We start from the raw sequence: 17,432 nt of genomic DNA, 5'->3' as shown, positions 1-17,432 counted from the left end.
ACTGTCATCAATCCTTGCAAGTTTGGTTCAGATCGGACCAGGATTGGCAAAGTTGTAACAGTTTGTTTTTTTAGAATTTTCTACCACCACCAGGAGGCGCTGTTTTCAAAATGTACCGTTTCAGCAACATAGTCGTCTTCAGCAACTAACCATCATCAATTATAGCAAGTTTGGTTGGGATTAGACCTTCCATCGCGAAGTTATAAGAGTTTCATTGTCTGTTATGAAAAATTATTATTATCTCCAATTTTGGCGCCCCCTATCTCGTACGCCATACAATATTTTAAAAAGCTTTTGATAACTTTTGATGCTCAACTCGTCCACATTGATCTCACCAAGTTTGAAGGTGATCGCACAAAAGCTCTAGGAGGAGATAATTGAAATACAAGCTGTCATATTGTCTACTGTCAACAGGGGGCGCTGTTTTCGAAATTTAATATTTTCATATAGACGTCTTTAGGGCCGGACTATCATCAATCCTAGCAAGTTTGGTTCAGATCGGACCAGGATTCACGAAGTTGTAGCAGTTTGATTTTTTGTCCCAAAAATCCGACTTTGCGTCGTTGCCATGGCAACACCGTTAAACGATTTGTCGTCATATTGATCACGCATCATCGACCATTTGTTTTGACTGTTGTCACCAATTTTGAGTGCGGTACGATTATCTGTGTAAAAGTTATTCCCGAAATCGTAAAAAAACTTTTTTTTTGTGTATTTTCTTTCACCACAAGGAGGCGCTGTTTTCAAACTTCACCGTTTTTTCATAGACGTCTTCAGCCATGGCCCATCATCAATCATAGCAAGTTTGGTTCGGATCGGACCTTCCATCGCAAAGTTATAAGAGGTTTTTTTTTCTGATGCGAAACATCAGAATCATCACGAACTTTGCCGCCCCCTATCTCGTGCGCCGTGCGACATTTGAAAAAACATTTGATACCGTGAGCTCCTCAACTGGTCCACAGGGACCTCACCAAGTTTGAAGGTGATCGCACGAAAACTCTAGGAGGAGTTAGTTCAAATACCATTGCTGCGAATTCGCCAAAATCGCCAAAAAATCGCCAATCAACCCAAGATGGCGGATTTCCTGTTGGGTTTGGATTATGGTCATAATGTAATTTTTTCTTCATCCTGACCCACTACACATGTGTACCGAATTTCGTGCATGTGCGATATTTGTGTTGGTCATGGTGAATTTGGACAGGTGGCGCCGCACTTATTGGCCCCTCCCACATTCAATTTTCGACGCACATTCCCCGAACCTTTTTCAGACGTAAATTTACACCACGATTGATGCGGTCACAAAAATTGGTGAGTTTTGGGGTATGGGAAAGGCCTCAAAAAGGCAATTCATTTGGGGGAATAATAAGAATAATAATAATAATAATAATCCTTCCAGTTTCAATAGGTTTCTTGCAACCTTGTTGCTCGAACCCTAATAATAACTAGTACCGCGCGCGGTTCTGAACGGGTTCGAGCCGACCCACGCGGGTCGCCGTGTGCCACGGCTCCCCGCGTGCCTCGCGCTCTCACCCGTTCATTCACCGCGCGCGGTACTAGTTATTTTCAGTACTAGTTATTTTCAGTACTAGTTATTTTCAGCGGCGTCCCCACGCATGTCGATCCAAATTTCGGGGGGGATCGGGCAACGTATGGCAAAGTTATAGGGCACTTCCTGTTTAAAATGGCAGACTTCCTGTTCGGTCAAGTGCGTGTCCGTGAACGTGTTCAGGGAACTTCCCTTGTCTTACATATCAAGTTTTGTGCAGATCGGATAATCTTAGAGTTTACTTCCTGTTTCGGACATTCCACTTCCTGTTAGGAGGTCATCTCTTGCAGACATGCTCAGGACAGGTCCCTGGTGTCACATAAAAGGTTTCGTGCAAATCGGACAACGTACGGCAAAGTTAGAGGGCACTTCCTGTTTAAAATGGCCAACTTCCTGTTCGTCTCTGTAAACATGTTCAGGGAAGGTCCAGTAACTCACATATCTAGTTTCGTGTCAATCGGACAATGTAAGACTTTACTTCCTGTTTCGGGCGTTCCACTTCCTGTAGGGAGGTGACCTTTTACGGACATGCTCAGGACAGGTCCCTGGTGTCACATATAAGGTTTCGTGCAAATCGGACAACGTAAGGCAAAGTTAGAGGGCACTTCCTGTTTAAAATCGCCAACTTCCTGTTCGTCTCCGTAAACGTGTTCAGGGAAGTTCCCTTGTCTTACATATCAAGTTTTGTTCAGATCGGACAATGTAAGACTTTACTTCCTGTTTCGGGCGTTCCACTTCCTGTAGGGAGGTGACCTTTTACAGACATGCTCAGGATAGGTCCCTGGTGTCACATATAAGGTTTTGTGCAGATCGGACAACGTACGGCAAAGTTAGAGGGCACTTCCTGTTTAAAATGGCCGACTTCCTGTTCGGTCAACGGCGTCTCCGTAAACATGTTCAGGGAAGGTCCCGTAACTCACATATCTAGTTTCGTGTCAATCGGACAATGTAAGACTTTACTTCCTGTTTCGGGCGTTCCACTTCCTGTAGGGAGGTGACCTTTTACGGACATGTTGAGGAAGGGTCTGGGGTCCCACATACTAAGTTTCAAGTGGATACAACAATCCCTGTTGGAGCAGCATCAAAAACTATAAATGTAATTCTGTCTGCTGTCACCAGGGGGCGCTGTATTTCAAAATGAATATTTTCATATAGACGTGTTCAGGGCCGGACTGTCATCAATCCTTGCAAGTTTGGTTCAGATTGGACCAGGATTGGCAAAGTTGTAACAGTTTGTTTTTTTAGAATTTTCTACCACCACCAGGAGGTGCTATTTTCAAAATGTACCGTTTCAGCAACATAGTCGTCTTCAGCAACTAACCATCATCAACTATAGCAAGTTTGGTTGGGATCAGACCTTCCATCGCGAAGTTATAAGAGTTTCATTGTTTGTTATGAAAAATTATTATTATCTCCAATTTTGGCGCCCCCTATCTCGTACGCCGTACAATATTTTAAGAAGCTTTTGATAACTTTTGATGCTCAACTCGTCCACATTGATCTCACCAAGTTTGAAGGTGATCGCACAAAAGCTCTAGGAGGAGATAATTGAAATACAAGCTGTCATATTGTCTACTGTCACCAGGGGGCGCTGTTTTCGAAATTTAATATTTTCATATAGACGTCTTTAGGGCCGGACTATCATCAATCCTAGCAAGTTTGGTTCAGATCGGACCAGGATTCACGAAGTTGTAGCAGTTTGATTTTTTGTCCCAAAAATCCGACTTTGCGTCGTTGCCATGGCAACACCGTTAAACGATTTGTCGTCATATTGATCACGCATCATCTACCATGTGTTTTGACTGTTGTCACCAATTTTGAGTGCGGTACGATTATCTGTGTAAAAGTTATTCCCGAAATCGTAAAAAAACTTTTTTTTGGTGTATTTTCTTTCACCACAAGGAGGCGCTGTTTTCAAACTTCACCGTTTTTTCATAGACGTCTTCAGCCATGGCCCATCATCAATCATAGCAAGTTTGGTTCGGATCGGACCTTCCATCGCAAAGTTATAAGAGTTTTTTTTTTCTGATGCGAAACATCAGAATCATCACGAACTTTGCCGCCCCCTATCTCGTGCGCCGTGCGACATTTGAAATTTTTTTTGATACCGTGAGCTCCTCAACTGGTCCACAGGGACCTCACCAAGTTTGAAGGTGATCGCACGAAAACTCTAGGAGGAGTTAGTTCAAATACCATTGCTGCGAATTCGCCAAAATCGCCTAAAAATCGCCAATCAACCCAAGATGGCGGATTTCCTGTTGGGTTTGAATCATGGTCATAATGTAATTTTTTCTTCATCCTGACCCACTACACATGTGTACCGAATTTCGTGCATGTGCGATATTTGTGTTGGTCATGGTGAATTTGGACAGGTGGCGCCGCACTTATTGGCCCCTCCCACATTCAATTTTCGACGCACATTCCCCGAACCTTTTTCAGACGTAAATTTACACCAGGATTGATGCGGTCACAAAAATCTGTGAGTTTTGGGGTATGGGAAAGGCCTCAAAAACGCGATTTACTTTAAGGAATAATAAGAATAATAATAATAATAATAATAATCCTTCCAGTTTCAATAGGTTTCTTGCAACCTTGTTGCTCGAACCCTAATAATAACGAGCCGACCCACGCGGGTCGCCGTGTGCCACGGCTCCCCGCGTGCCTCGCGCTCTCACCCGTTCATTCACCGCGCGCGGTACTAGTTATTTTCAGTACTAGTTATTTTCAGTACTAGTAATTTTCAGCAGCGTCCCCGCGCATGTCGTTCCAAATTTCGAGGGGGATCGGGCAATGTATGGCAAAGTTATAGGGCACTTCCTGTTTAAAATGGCAGACTTCCTGTTCGGTCAAGTGCGTGTCCGTAAACGTGTTCAGGGAACTTCCCTTGTCTTACATATCAAGTTTTGTGCAGATCGGACAATCTTAGAGTTTACTTCCTGTTTCGGGCATTCCACTTCCTGTTGGGAGGTCATCTTTTGCAGACATGCTCAGGACAGGTCCCTGGTGTCACATATAAGGTTTCGTGCAAATCGGACAACGTACGGCAAAGTTAGAGGGCACTTCCTGTTTAAAATGGCCAACTTCCTGTTCGTCTCTGGAAACATGTTCAGGGAAGGTCCCATAACTCACATATCTAGTTTTGTGTCAATCGGACAATGTAAGACTTTACTTCCTGTTACGGGCGTTCCACTTCCTGTAGGGAGGGGACCTTTTACGGACATGCTCAGGACAGGTCCCTGGTGTCACATATAAGGTTTTGTGCAGATCGGACAATGTACGGCAAAGTTAGAAGGCACTTCCTGTTTAAAATGGCCGACTTCCTGTTCGGTCAACGGCGTCTCCGTAAACATATTCAGGGAAGGTCCCGTAACTCACATATCTAGTTTCGTGTCAATAGGACTATGTAAGACTTTACTTCCTGTTTTGGGCGTTCTACTTCCTGTAGGGAGGTGACCTTTTACGGACATGTTGAGGAAGGGTCTGGGGTCCCACATACTAAGTTTCAAGTGGATACAACAATCCCTGTTGGAGCAGCATCAAAAACTATAAATGTAATTCTGTCTGCTGTCACCAGGGGGCGCTGTATTTGAAAATGAATATTTTCATATAGACGTGTTCAGGGCCGGACTGTCATCAATCCTTGCAAGTTTGGTTCAGATCGGACCAGGATTGGCAAAGTTGTAACAGTTTCTTTTTTTAGAATTTTCTACCACCACCAGGAGGCGCTGTTTTCAAAATGTACCGTTTCAGCTATACAGTCGTCTTCAGCAACTAACCATCATCAACTATAGCAAGTTTGGTTGGGATCAGACCTTCCATCGCGAAGTTATAAGAGTTTCATTGTCTGTTGTGAAAAATTATTATTATCTCCAATTTTGGCGCCCCCTATCTCGTACGCCATACAATATTTTAAAAAGCTTTTGATAACTTTTGATGCTCAACTCGTCCACATTGATCTCACCAAGTTTGAAGGTGATCGCACAAAAGCTCTAGGAGGAGATAATTGAAATACAAGCTGTCATATTGTCTACTGTCACCAGGGGGCGCTGTTTTCGAAATTTAATATTTTCATATAGACGTCTTTAGGGCCGGACTATCATCAATCCTAGCAAGTTTGGTTCAGATCGGACCAGGATTCACGAAGTTGTAGCAGTTTGATTTTTTGTCCCAAAAATCCGACTTTGCGTCGTTGCCATGGCAACACCGTTAAACGATTTGTCGTCATATTGATCACGCATCATCTACCATGTGTTTTGACTGTTGTCACCAATTTTGAGTGCGGTACGATTATCTGTGTAAAAGTTATTCCCGAAATCGTAAAAAAACTTTTTTTTTGTGTATTTTCTTTCACCACAAGGAGGCGCTGTTTTCAAACTTCACCGTTTTTTCATAGACGTCTTCAGCCATGGCCCATCATCAATCATAGCAAGTTTGGTTTGGATCGGACCTTCCATCGCAAAGTTATAAGAGTTTTGTTTTTCTGATGCGAAACATCAGAATCATCACGAACTTTGCCGCCCCCTATCTCGTGCGCCGTGCGACATTTGAAAAAACTTTTGATACCGTGAGCTCCTCAACTGGTCCACAGGGACCTCACCAAGTTTGAAGGTGATCGCACGAAAACTCTAGGAGGAGTTGGTTCAAATACCATTGCTGCGAATTCGCCAAAATCGCCAAAAAATCGCCAATCAACCCAAGATGGCGGATTTCCTGTTGGGTTTGGATCATGGTCATAATGTAATTTTTTCTTCATCCTGACCCACTACACATGTGTACCGAATTTCGTGCATGTGCGATATTTGTGTTGGTCATGGTGAATTTGGACAGGTGGCGCCGCACTTATTGGCCCCTCCCACATTCAATTTTCGACGCACATTCCCCGAACCTTTTTCAGACGTAAATTTACACCAGGATTGATGCGGTCACAAAAATTGGTGAGTTTTGGGGTATGGGAAAGGCCTCAAAAAGGCAATTCATTTGGGGGAATAATAAGAATAAAAATAACTAGTACCGCGCGCGGTTCTGAACGGGTTCGAGCCGACCCACGCGGGTCGCCGTGTGCCACGGCTCCCCGCGTGCCTCGCGCTCTCACCCGTTCATTCACCGCGCGCGGTACTAGTTATTTTCAGTACTAGTTATTTTCAGCGGCGTCCCCACGCATGTCGATCCAAATTTCGGGGGGGATCGGGCAACGTATGGCAAAGTTATAGGGCACTTCCTGTTTAAAATGGCAGACTTCCTGTTCGGTCAAGTGCGTGTCCGTAAACGTGTTCAGGGAACTTCCCTTGTCTTACATATCAAGTTTTGTGCAGATCGGATAATCTTAGAGTTTACTTCCTGTTTCGGACATTCCACTTCCTGTTAGGAGGTCATCTCTTGCAGACATGCTCAGGACAGGTCCCTGGTGTCACATAAAAGGTTTCGTGCAAATTGGACAACGTACGGCAAAGTTAGAGGGCACTTCCTGTTTAAAATGGCCGACTTCCTGTTTGTCTCCGGAAACATGTTCAGGGAAGGTCCCGTAACTCACATATCTAGTTCCGTGTCAATCGGACAATGTAAGACTTTACTTCCTGTTTCGGGCGTTCCACTTCCTGTAGGGAGGTGACCTTTTACGGACATGCTCAGGACAGGTCCCTGGTGTCACATATAAGGTTTTGTGCAGATCGGACAACGTACGGCAAAGTTAGAGGGCACTTCCTGTTTAAAATGGCCGACTTCCTGTTCGGTCAACGGCGTCTCCGTAAACATGTTCAGGGAAGGTCCAGTAACTCACATATCTAGTTTCGTGTCAATCGGACAATGTAAGACTTTACTTCCTGTTTCGGGCGTTCCACTTCCTGTAGGGAGGTGACCTTTCACGGACATGTTGAGGAAGGGTCTGGGGTCCCACATACTAAGTTTCAAGTGGATACAACAATCCCTGTTGGAGCAGCATCAAAAACTATAAATGTAATTCTGTCTGCTGTCACCAGGGGGCGCTGTATTTGAAAATGAATATTTTCATATAGACGTGTTCAGGGCAGGACTGTCATCAATCCTTGCAAGTTTGGTTCAGATCGGAGCAGGATTGGCAAAGTTGTAACAGTTTCTTTTTTTAGAATTTTCTACCACCACCAGGAGGCGCTGTTTTCAAAATGTACCGTTTCAGCAACATAGTCGTCTTCAGCAACTAACCATCATCAACTATAGCAAGTTTGGTTGGGATCAGATCTTCCATCGCGAAGTTATGAGAGTTTCATTGTCTGTTGTGAAAAATTATTATTATCTCCAATTTTGGCGCCCCCTATCTCGTACGCCATACAATATTTTAAAAAGCTTTTGATAACTTTTGATGCTCAACTCGTCCACATTGATCTCACCAAGTTTGAAGGTGATCGCACAAAAGCTCTAGGAGGAGATAATTGAAATACCAGCTGTCATATTGTCTACTGTCACCAGGGGGCGCTGTTTTCGAAATTGAATATTTTCATATGAACGTCTTTAGGGCCGGACTATCATCAATCCTAGCAAGTTTGGTTCAGATCGGACCAGGATTCGCGAAGTTGTAGCAGTTTGATTTTTTGTCCCAAAAATCCGACTTTGCGTCGTTGCCATGGCAACACCGTTAAACGATTTGTCGTCATATTGATCATGCATCATCTACCGTGTGTTTTGACTGTTGTCACCAATTTTGAGTGCGGTACGATTATCTGTGTAAAAGTTATTCCCGAAATCGTAAAAAAACTTTTTTTTTGTGTATTTTCTTTCACCACAAGGAGGAGCTGTTTTCAAACTTCACCGTTTTTTCATAGACGTCTTCAGCCATGGCCCATCATCAATCATAGCAAGTTTGGTTCGGATCGGACCTTCCATCGCAAAGTTATAAGAGTTTTTTTTTTCTGATGCGAAACATCAGAATCATCACGAACTTTGCCGCCCCCTATCTCGTGCGCCGTGCGACATTTGAAAAAACTTTTGATACCGTGAGCTCCTCAACTGGTCCACAGGGACCTCACCAAGTTTGAAGGTGATCGCACGAAAACTCTAGGAGGAGTTAGTTCAAATACCATTGCTGCGAATTCGCCAAAATCGCCAAAAAATGGCCAATCAACCCAAGATGGCGGATTTCCTGTTGGGTTTGGATCATGGTCATAATGTAATTTTTTCTTCATCCTGACCCACTACACATGTGTACCGAATTTCGGGCATGTGCGATAATTGTGTTGGTCATGGTGAATTTGGACAGGTGGCGCCGCACTTATTGGCCCCTCCCACATTCAATTTTCGACGCACATTCCCCGAACCTTTTTCAGACGTAAATTTACACCACGATTGATGCGGTCACAAAAATCTGTGAGTTTTGGGGTATGGGAAAGGCCTCAAAAAGGCGATTTACTTTAAGGAATAATAAGAATAATAATAATAACTAGTACCGCAAGCGGTAATTGACGGGTTCGAGCTTGACGGCTCGCGAGTCCCCGTGCGTCCACGTCGCAGCGCGAGTCCTCTTCCTCATCTTCCGTTCATTCACCGCTTGTGGTACTGGTTATTTTCAGCTGCATCCCCGCGCAATGTCAGGCGTGTCCTTTTAAAATGGCCGTCTTCCTGTTGGGTGAAAGGCGTGTCCGTAAACGTGTTTAGGGAAGGTACCTTGACTTACATAACAAGTTTCGTGTGAATCGGAGAATGTCAGACTTTACTTCCTGTTTCGGGAGTTGTACTTCCTGTAAGGAGGTCATCCTTTACAGACATGTTCAGGGCGGGTCTGAGGTCTAACAGTGTGATTTCGTCTATAAGTTGTTATTTTTGTGAAAAACAACTGATGGTATCAGAATTGAAGCTGAATTTTAGAAATAACTAGTTATTTTTGTGATAGAACATCTGATGGTATAAGAATTTAGGGTGCATTTTCTCTTTTTTCCCTCTGTTACTTTTTCTCTCTTCCCATTTTCCCTGTTTTTTTTTTCCTTGGCCCCTCTTGCAGTACCTTTTGCCCCATCTTTCCCTTTCAGAGCAGCATGAGAAACTGTAAATGTTAGATTTGATAGATTTGTAGGCAAATGCCTCCATCATGTGGCGAACAAAGGTTACTGCACTGACGAACCACTCAGTAGAGTGGATCCTGTGTAGTGTTCTTATGTCAACACCATTGAACGATTTGTTATCATATTCAGCAAGCATCATCTACCATGTGTTTTGAATGTTTTCCCAAATTTTGAGTATGATACAATGAAATTTGTTAAAGTTATAAGGGAAATTGTGAACTTGTATTTTCTGTTACCACCAGGTGGCACTGTTTCCAAAATTTTACAGTTTTTGCATAGGCATCTTCAGCAAAAGCCCATCATCGATCATCACAAATTTGGTTAAGATCTGACCTTCAATCGCAAAGTTATAAGAGTTTGTTGTGTGTTGCGAAATACCAGACTTCCTAGTGTTTGCCACCACCAAGAGGCGATGTTTTCAAAATTTACAGTTTTTGCATAGACATCTTTAGCGAGGGCCCATCATCGATTGTCACTAGTTTGGTTAATAGCTGACCTTCCATGGCAAAGTTATAAGAAATTGTTGTGTGTTGCGAGGAATCGTGATTTTCGCCAACTTTGCCGCCCTTCTTCTTGTTCGCCGTGATACTTAATGAAAAGATTTGGATACCTTTGGATCCTCAACTTGTCCACAGTGACCTCACAAAGTTTGAAGGTGATCCCATCAAAGCTCTATGACAAGTGCGTTCACATACCATTGGTGCGAAATGGCCAAAATCTGCTAAAAATGTACTTTCAATCCAAGATGGCGGCTTTCTTGTTCGTTTTAGAGCTTAGGCTGCTTTGAATTTTTTGACCGTCCCGACCTAAGGAACGCGTGAGTACCAAGTTTAGTGCATGTACATTAAACGTGCTCCTCAGGAGGACAAGTGTTAGGGGTTATAAGAGTTTTGCCTTTTGTTGTGAAGAATATGAATGAACGCCAACTTTGGCGCCCCCTATCTCAAAAGCCATGCGACATTTTGAAAAACTTTTAATATCTTTAGATCCTCAACTTGTCCACAGTGACCTCACAAAGTTTGAAGGGGATCCCATTAAAGCTCTATGACAAGTACGTTCACATACCATTGGTGCGAAATGGCCAAAATCTCCCAAAAATTTACTTTCAATCCAAGATGGCGGCTTTCCTGTTCGCTTTAGAGCTTCGGCTACGCTGACTTTTTTGACCGTCTGGACCTAAGGAACGCGTGAGTACCAAGTTTCATGCATGTACATTCAACGTGATCCTCAGGAGGACAAGTTTTACGGGTTGTAAGAGTTTTGCCTTTTGTTGTGAGAAATATGAATGAACGCCAACTTTGGCGCCCCCTATCTCGAAAACCATGCGACATTTTGAAAAACTTTTAATAACTTTAGATCCTCAACTTGTCCACAGTGACCTCACAAAGTTTAAAGGTGATCGCACAAAAGCTCTAGGACTAGTTCATTCAAATACCAGGCGTCATAGTGTCTGCTGTCACCAGGGGGCGCTGTTTTTGAAAGTGAATATTTTCATATAGGCGTCTTCAGGGCTGGACTATCATCAATCCAAGCAAGTTTGGTTCAGATTGGACTCGGATTCGCAAAGTTGTAGCAGTTTGTTTATTTGTCACAAATATCTGACTTTGCAGTGTTGCCATGGCAACACCGTTGGACGATTTGTTATCATATTAAGCACGCATCATCTATCATGTGTTTTGAACGTTTTCACAAATTTTGAGTTTGATACGATTAACTATGTAAAAGTTATTACCGAAATTGTGTATTTTTTGTATTTTCTGTTACCACAAGGAGGCGCTGTGCTAAAAATGTACGGTTTTTTCACAGACTTCTTCAGCAATGGTCCATCATCAACCCTAGGTAATTTGGTTGGGATGTGACCTTCTATCGCAAAGTTATAAGAGTTTTGTTGCCTGTGACGAAAAATTTAAATTTTCATCAACTTTGCCGGCCCCTTTCTCGTACGCCATGATACTTATTAAAAAGTTTTCAATAACTTTAGATCCTCAACTTGTCCACAGTGACCTCACCAAGTTTGAACGTGATCCCATGTAAGCTCTAGGACAAGTTCGTTCAAATACCGATGGTGCGAAATGGCCCAACAAAAAATGAACTTTCAATCCAAGATGGCGGCTTTCCTGTTCGTTTTAGAGCATAGGCTACGCTGACTTTTTTGACCGTCCCGACCTAAGGAACGCGTGTACCAAGTTTCGTGCATGTACATTAAACGTGCTCCTCAGGCCCACAATATTTAGGGGGTGGAGCAGTTATTTGTCCCGCCCACTTTCATTTTTTTACGCACATTCCCCGAAACACTAATAAACGTAAATTTACACCAGGTCTGATGCGGTTGCAAAAATTGGTGAGTTTTGGGGCATGTTCAGGGCCTCAAAAATGCGATTCATTTGGAAGGCGGAAGAATAACTCTTACGATTACAATAGGGTTCTTGCAACCAAGTTGCTCGAACCCTAATAATAATAATAATCCTTCCAGTTTCAATAGGGTTCTTGCAACCTTGTTGCTCGAACCCTAATAATAATAATAATAATCCTTCCAGTTTCAATAGGGTTCTTGCAACCTTGTTGCTCGAACCCTAATAATAATAATAATATTCTTGTACAGAACCTTTAAGAAACACAGGTTTGGAAAGTGCTTTGACAGCAGCTCAGACCCAGAAACTTTAGAACACCGTGAGAGGAATTAAAACTAACAAGAAGTTTCACACAAATGGTTAGATGGTTCATTTTTACAGATTAATTCCACATTTCCACTAACTTTGCTGCATTTCTGAATAAGAGGGAAAAAAAGTGCAAACTAGACACATCTTTACCAAAATCTAAAGAAAATCGTAACCGTGATTATCGCGATATGTACCCACGAAGCAACAATTCCGAGAGGGCGATGAAGTGTTACATCTGCAGAGGCTGCTGCTGCTGAGTGAGTGAGTGAGTGAGTGAGTGAATGAGTGAGTGAGTGAGTGAGGGCGAGCTCGGCCTGTTTCGCAAGCGTTCAGCTCCGGAGCCGCTGGAAAGGAACTGACAGTGATGCAACGCGAGCAATAATGCGCCAGAAATCAATACTACATTTCCGCTCTATACTCCGGGGCTCATTTCGCAACACATCATCCACCACCATTGCGCACCGACGTCGCCAGTGGCTGCGGTGCGCACATGCAGTGCACACGGACACGAACACCTCCAGGTAGGGCCGAGGCTGCTGCTGCTGCTGCTGCTGCAGCCTCAAGCTCACAGAGGGGGGAGAAGAAGGAGAAAAAAAAAAAGAGTGTAAGCACTTAGACTGCTGAGGCCTACCTGCTCCTCGTCTGCTGATAAAGTAGCTGCCATGATTTCCGTCACTTCCACGATCCCTCTTCGCCGAGACGCGTCCTTTTTTTTCCCACACAAAGTGGAAGATAGCGGAGACGTGTGTTTGGTCCCTCGTGTAGAGCAAGCAGCGGGGGCTTCAGGGTTCGTGTCCCTCTCGCTCAAAGTTTAAGAAGACATCTGAAGAGCTGCAGGATGAGCTCAACCTCTCTGTCTGTCCTTTTTTTTTTTCCTTTTGTCACTGTTTGACTGCGTAACACGCAGGCAAATTAGCCCGAGTCTGCCATCCAGAAGTGGAGTGGAAAAAAAAGGCGATGATGTAAAAGTCAGATTTCAGAAGAGACGGGAGAGAGAGAGAAAAAAAAAAGAGGGGGGGGGGGGGGGGGGGGGGGAGAGGACAACACTCGAGCGGAGAAACGAGGCTTTCAGTTCGGCTTCGATGATCACTGGGCTCGGACCGTGATCTGCCGCTTATCCATCAAGGCTTGCACGGATCAGATCGCTGCGGCTGCCCGACGGCTCCTCCATGCCATGAGCTGCTAGTTTGTTGCTTTGAATGTTGCCTTTATGTTGTGAGAGGGAGGTAGCTCTAGTCTGCGCGCGCGCGCACACACGCGCGCACACAGAGAGAGAGAGATTGGATGATGATGTTTCTGCGTGTTGCTCTACCCCCTGGTGGTGAGGACCAGGAAATACCAGCAGCTCATCGACCCCCGCCTTCATTCATAAAAATAGGAAACCAAACAGGAAAAAAACCAAAACATTTTCAGTGTCAGACATAAATAGATAGATAGATAGATAGATAGATAGATAGATAGATAGATAGATAGATAGATAGATAGATGAAACATTATTTGTAAGACATGGTCCTTTGTCTGAAAACAGGCTTTGTCAAGCAATACTACCAGACCTGTTTTTCATCCAATGTTTTAACACATAAAACACTGGATGTCTGCTTTTTTTTGTTGTTGCGGCCTTGCGTACAAACCTGGCAACCGAGTGACACCAACACCACTACATGAACTTTCGACTTGTCAAACCCCACAAAGGAAGTCAGTCGGATCCTATTTTAATCAAGTTAACATGTTGTTTGGTCGAAAGCTGGTTAGGATGTTACGTGCCGTTTTTTTTAGCCCAATATTTGAAAATGCATCTCTATAGTTTAATGTCCTCCTAATGTCAGTATTTCATTTTAAACAATTCAGCTGTATGAGATGAAACGGTCCTTACACTGTATGAGTAACAGTGTCTCTGGTTCAAAATGCAAAAAGCATTAAAGCATATTTAAATGTGGAATATCTGGTTAATCATCTTCATCCTCTATATTCATATACGGCTTGACTCGTATAACTTGCTCGATTCTTGCAAGAATGACTTCAGACTTGCTCGAGAGACTTGAAGGTTTAGACGTGTGACTTGCGTATGTGTGACTTCTCTGGTCGCCGTCGCCTCAGTCTTGACATAAAACCAATCACTTCCTGTGTGTAGCGCGTGCTGTTATTGCATGAAACAAAATGAGAGGAAATTACTAATAAAGGGAGCAGGCCCTTCCCCAGTAGCTGATTGCAAGAATAGTAATTTAATGAGTGAATGTCTCAACTCATGCATCCCCCGGCTACATTCCACACACTTTACAGGAACTGCATGACATCATATGAAACAGAAAATACCCAACAGGATGATAAAGTTGCTGTAATATGACCTGCGCACAGGTCTAACTATAGCAATATTATCAGCTCCTGATGGCTTTCAGAATGGAGGTCAGTTCAGGTTTAGTCAGGAGTCAGCATTTTCCTGCAAGGTCACTGATGTGCTACCTTGACGTGTTCCTAATGTAACACGTCAAGAGTAAATGAGGATGAGAAGATCTCTCAGCGCCGTGTCGACCTCCTCGCATTTAATATCCATCAAGACCCCACAATAGGCGGACTGTGGATAATGAGGCGTGAGACAGTCTAGGTTAAAAACCCAAAGGAAAAGGGGAGTGGATGACAATAGACGTCCTGTGAGACCAGCTGACATTGTAGTCATTTATGAAAATGTCATTGATAGACTCAGGTCCTGTCCACTGTGGCGAATCAGCCTCTTAAGAGATAAAAAAAACCTCGGCTCACACCACACAAGACATTTAGTTTCTGAGAAGATCACATGACTCCGTTTAGTCTAAATGGGTTAATGTCCACACAAAGGCTTCATGGAAATGCCTTCTGTGAACTTTTTGTATGAAGATGTCAAGGCAATGCATTTTATGCGACAGCATGACTCGAGGAAGAGCCGAAATTACATGTGATTGCTATTATTTTCTTAGCTTCGTGAGACAAAGATTGCAACATGCAGTTTTCCCAGACATGCTACCCGTTTGCAGTGACTTACTCAGGGTATACACATAAAAGTATATATCTTTTATTATTTCACTAAAAAATGTATGATAAAATAAAATATGTATTCAAAATATCTACAGGAAGTTGCTTCTAGCGATCTGGATTTCAACACACATCTATATTTTTTTTTCGCTCTCTTTTTCAGATTAATACCAGGAACTAAAAACCAACCGTGGAGGTCAATGACTTTCAGAAGAAATAGATCTGCTCCACTCCCTAGAAGTCTTGTGACATTAGGGTTTTGATACAGATCAGAGAGGCCTGAAGTGAACAACACTGCACGCATCAGTCCATGTGTGGGAGCCTCTGAAAAGTGTTACTTTGGACTGACATGTGCTCAGTTCCTGGAAAGTGATCCGTGCTGCTGACTAATAGCTGAATTCTTGCAGAAACCACACGCCTCAATCTGCTCTCGCTGACAAAGCCCAAGAAGTAGGTGACTGAATGTGTGTGTGTGTGTGTGTGAGAGAAAGAGGAAAACAAACATCAGACTGCTCACAGTGAGCATTATTTATCAAACATCGCCCTGATGTTCAAACATTATATCTTAGTCCCTCAGATGCAATGGCATAAGAGGAGATTTATCCTAAATCTCTGGGGAGACTTTAACCTGATGAAGGTCAAACCACATGTAGACAATTCTCCTTTTTCTTGAAAACATCCTTAAAAACCTGATTGTATAACCAAAAATAAACAAATACAAAATAACACCACTTGTGTTGAGCATTTGTTGTCCGACAGTGTAGAACGGAGACTGCTCACCACCAGTTCTCACACAGAAGATGAGTCAACATGTTATTTCTTTTCACCTGTCGATGTTCCGTGTAGGTGGCATGAACCATATACCACCACAAAAGCACGACGAGGGGAAAACAAGACTTATTCTTTCCAGTGGGCAGCGGTGGCTCAGACACGAAATGTGTCAACAGAAAGAAAGCAAGAAAGCAACAGTACACTTCATCAAATTCAAAGTCTGTGTATTCAAATGTGCATTTTTCCTTAATTTCCTTTGCGAATCTAAGTGTAATTCAGTTAAAACTCTTTACAAATCCTTGTGCAATAGAAGAAGCACTTTTATGTCACTTTTACATTGTGGTGCCTTAAGCACTCTGAGACTCATGGTCCCCATTTCCTGGCCTGTCTGGCCGCGTCACACATTTTATATTGTTAATAGTTTGTCTTTGTTTACTGGAACACAGCAATTATGTTTCACCCTGAGCTGTTGTTATTTTAATTAGAATATTTCCTGTTTTCTTCTTGTGTAGTGTGTTGTATTCCATCAAGCTGCCAAGGGGGCAATAGATAAATTAGCAAATGGCTGTAATCTGGCATATTTACATGTTGCAATGTCCCCACTTCATACATTTAAATAATAATTTAAAAAAAAGCCATCCACATTCATTGCTCAAACCCTTGACTGGCCCTCGTATTTTTGAGGCCTTATTCAAGATTGGTTTGCCACAACCACCAAATGTCTCTTTCTCTCTTACACACACCCACACACACACACCACATACACAAATTAATGTACACATCCTTTTTTTGTTTTTAACTTGAAAACAAAAATAGATTACAACAACTATATAAAGAAGTTACGAAACAATGTAACAGTTGTAAGACGCGGCCGATTAATGCCATGGCCACTTTGTGGTTGTTGCCCTGAGCAACTGCACAAAGTGCTTAATCCACAGGCCGAGGTTGCCAGAGCCTGCATCTCTGTGACGCTGTGCTAATGCACTGAGCGAAATCTAACTTCAATAAGCTCGGGGCCACTGGGCATCTAGTCCAGTCAGGAGGGGGCCAGTCAATTTAACTATAGTCCAACTGTCAAAGGGAAAGAAGTAACGGTTTAGTAGAGGTGTGGGACAACATTCCATCATGATATTGCAATAACAATATCTGTGAGTTTGTTATCGTATGGAACAATGTATAGTTCACAATAAAAACGTATTTATGATGCAAAATGTATCTAGTCATTAAAAAAAAAAAAAACAGTGCATGTTTCTCCCACATACGTCACAAATGCATCAAAGTTGTGACACAAAAAGAGGCAAAGTGATAGTGAAAGACCGTAGGGCAGACCATAAAAATTCTCGAATTTCATGAATGAGATTTAACTGTGTAGCTTTTATCCCCAACACCACAGAGTCACGGCTGTCAGCCCAATCATTTAAA

The 17,432-nt window shown here is 43.0% G+C and overlaps 1 protein-coding gene across 1 annotated transcript in view; it reads right to left on the bottom strand.

The window, feature by feature from the left end:
* Positions 1-13,463, bottom strand: part of ptpn9a (protein tyrosine phosphatase non-receptor type 9a) — a 48,764-nt gene extending 35,301 nt beyond the window's left edge. Inside the window, exon 1 of the mRNA XM_058645296.1 lies at positions 12,865-13,463. Coding sequence (XP_058501279.1) covers positions 12,865-12,897 — 33 coding nt within the window. The 5' untranslated portion in view covers positions 12,898-13,463. The remainder of the gene's footprint in view (positions 1-12,864) is intronic.
* Positions 13,464-17,432: the final 3,969 nt, after the last annotated feature.

The sequence above is a fragment of the Solea solea genome, chromosome 12 (assembly GCF_958295425.1).
Source record: "Solea solea chromosome 12, fSolSol10.1, whole genome shotgun sequence".
Classification (NCBI taxonomy): Eukaryota; Metazoa; Chordata; class Actinopteri; order Pleuronectiformes; family Soleidae; genus Solea; species Solea solea.
The sequence above is the reverse complement of the archived record's forward strand: the minus strand, read 5'-3'. Positions and strand labels throughout refer to the sequence as shown.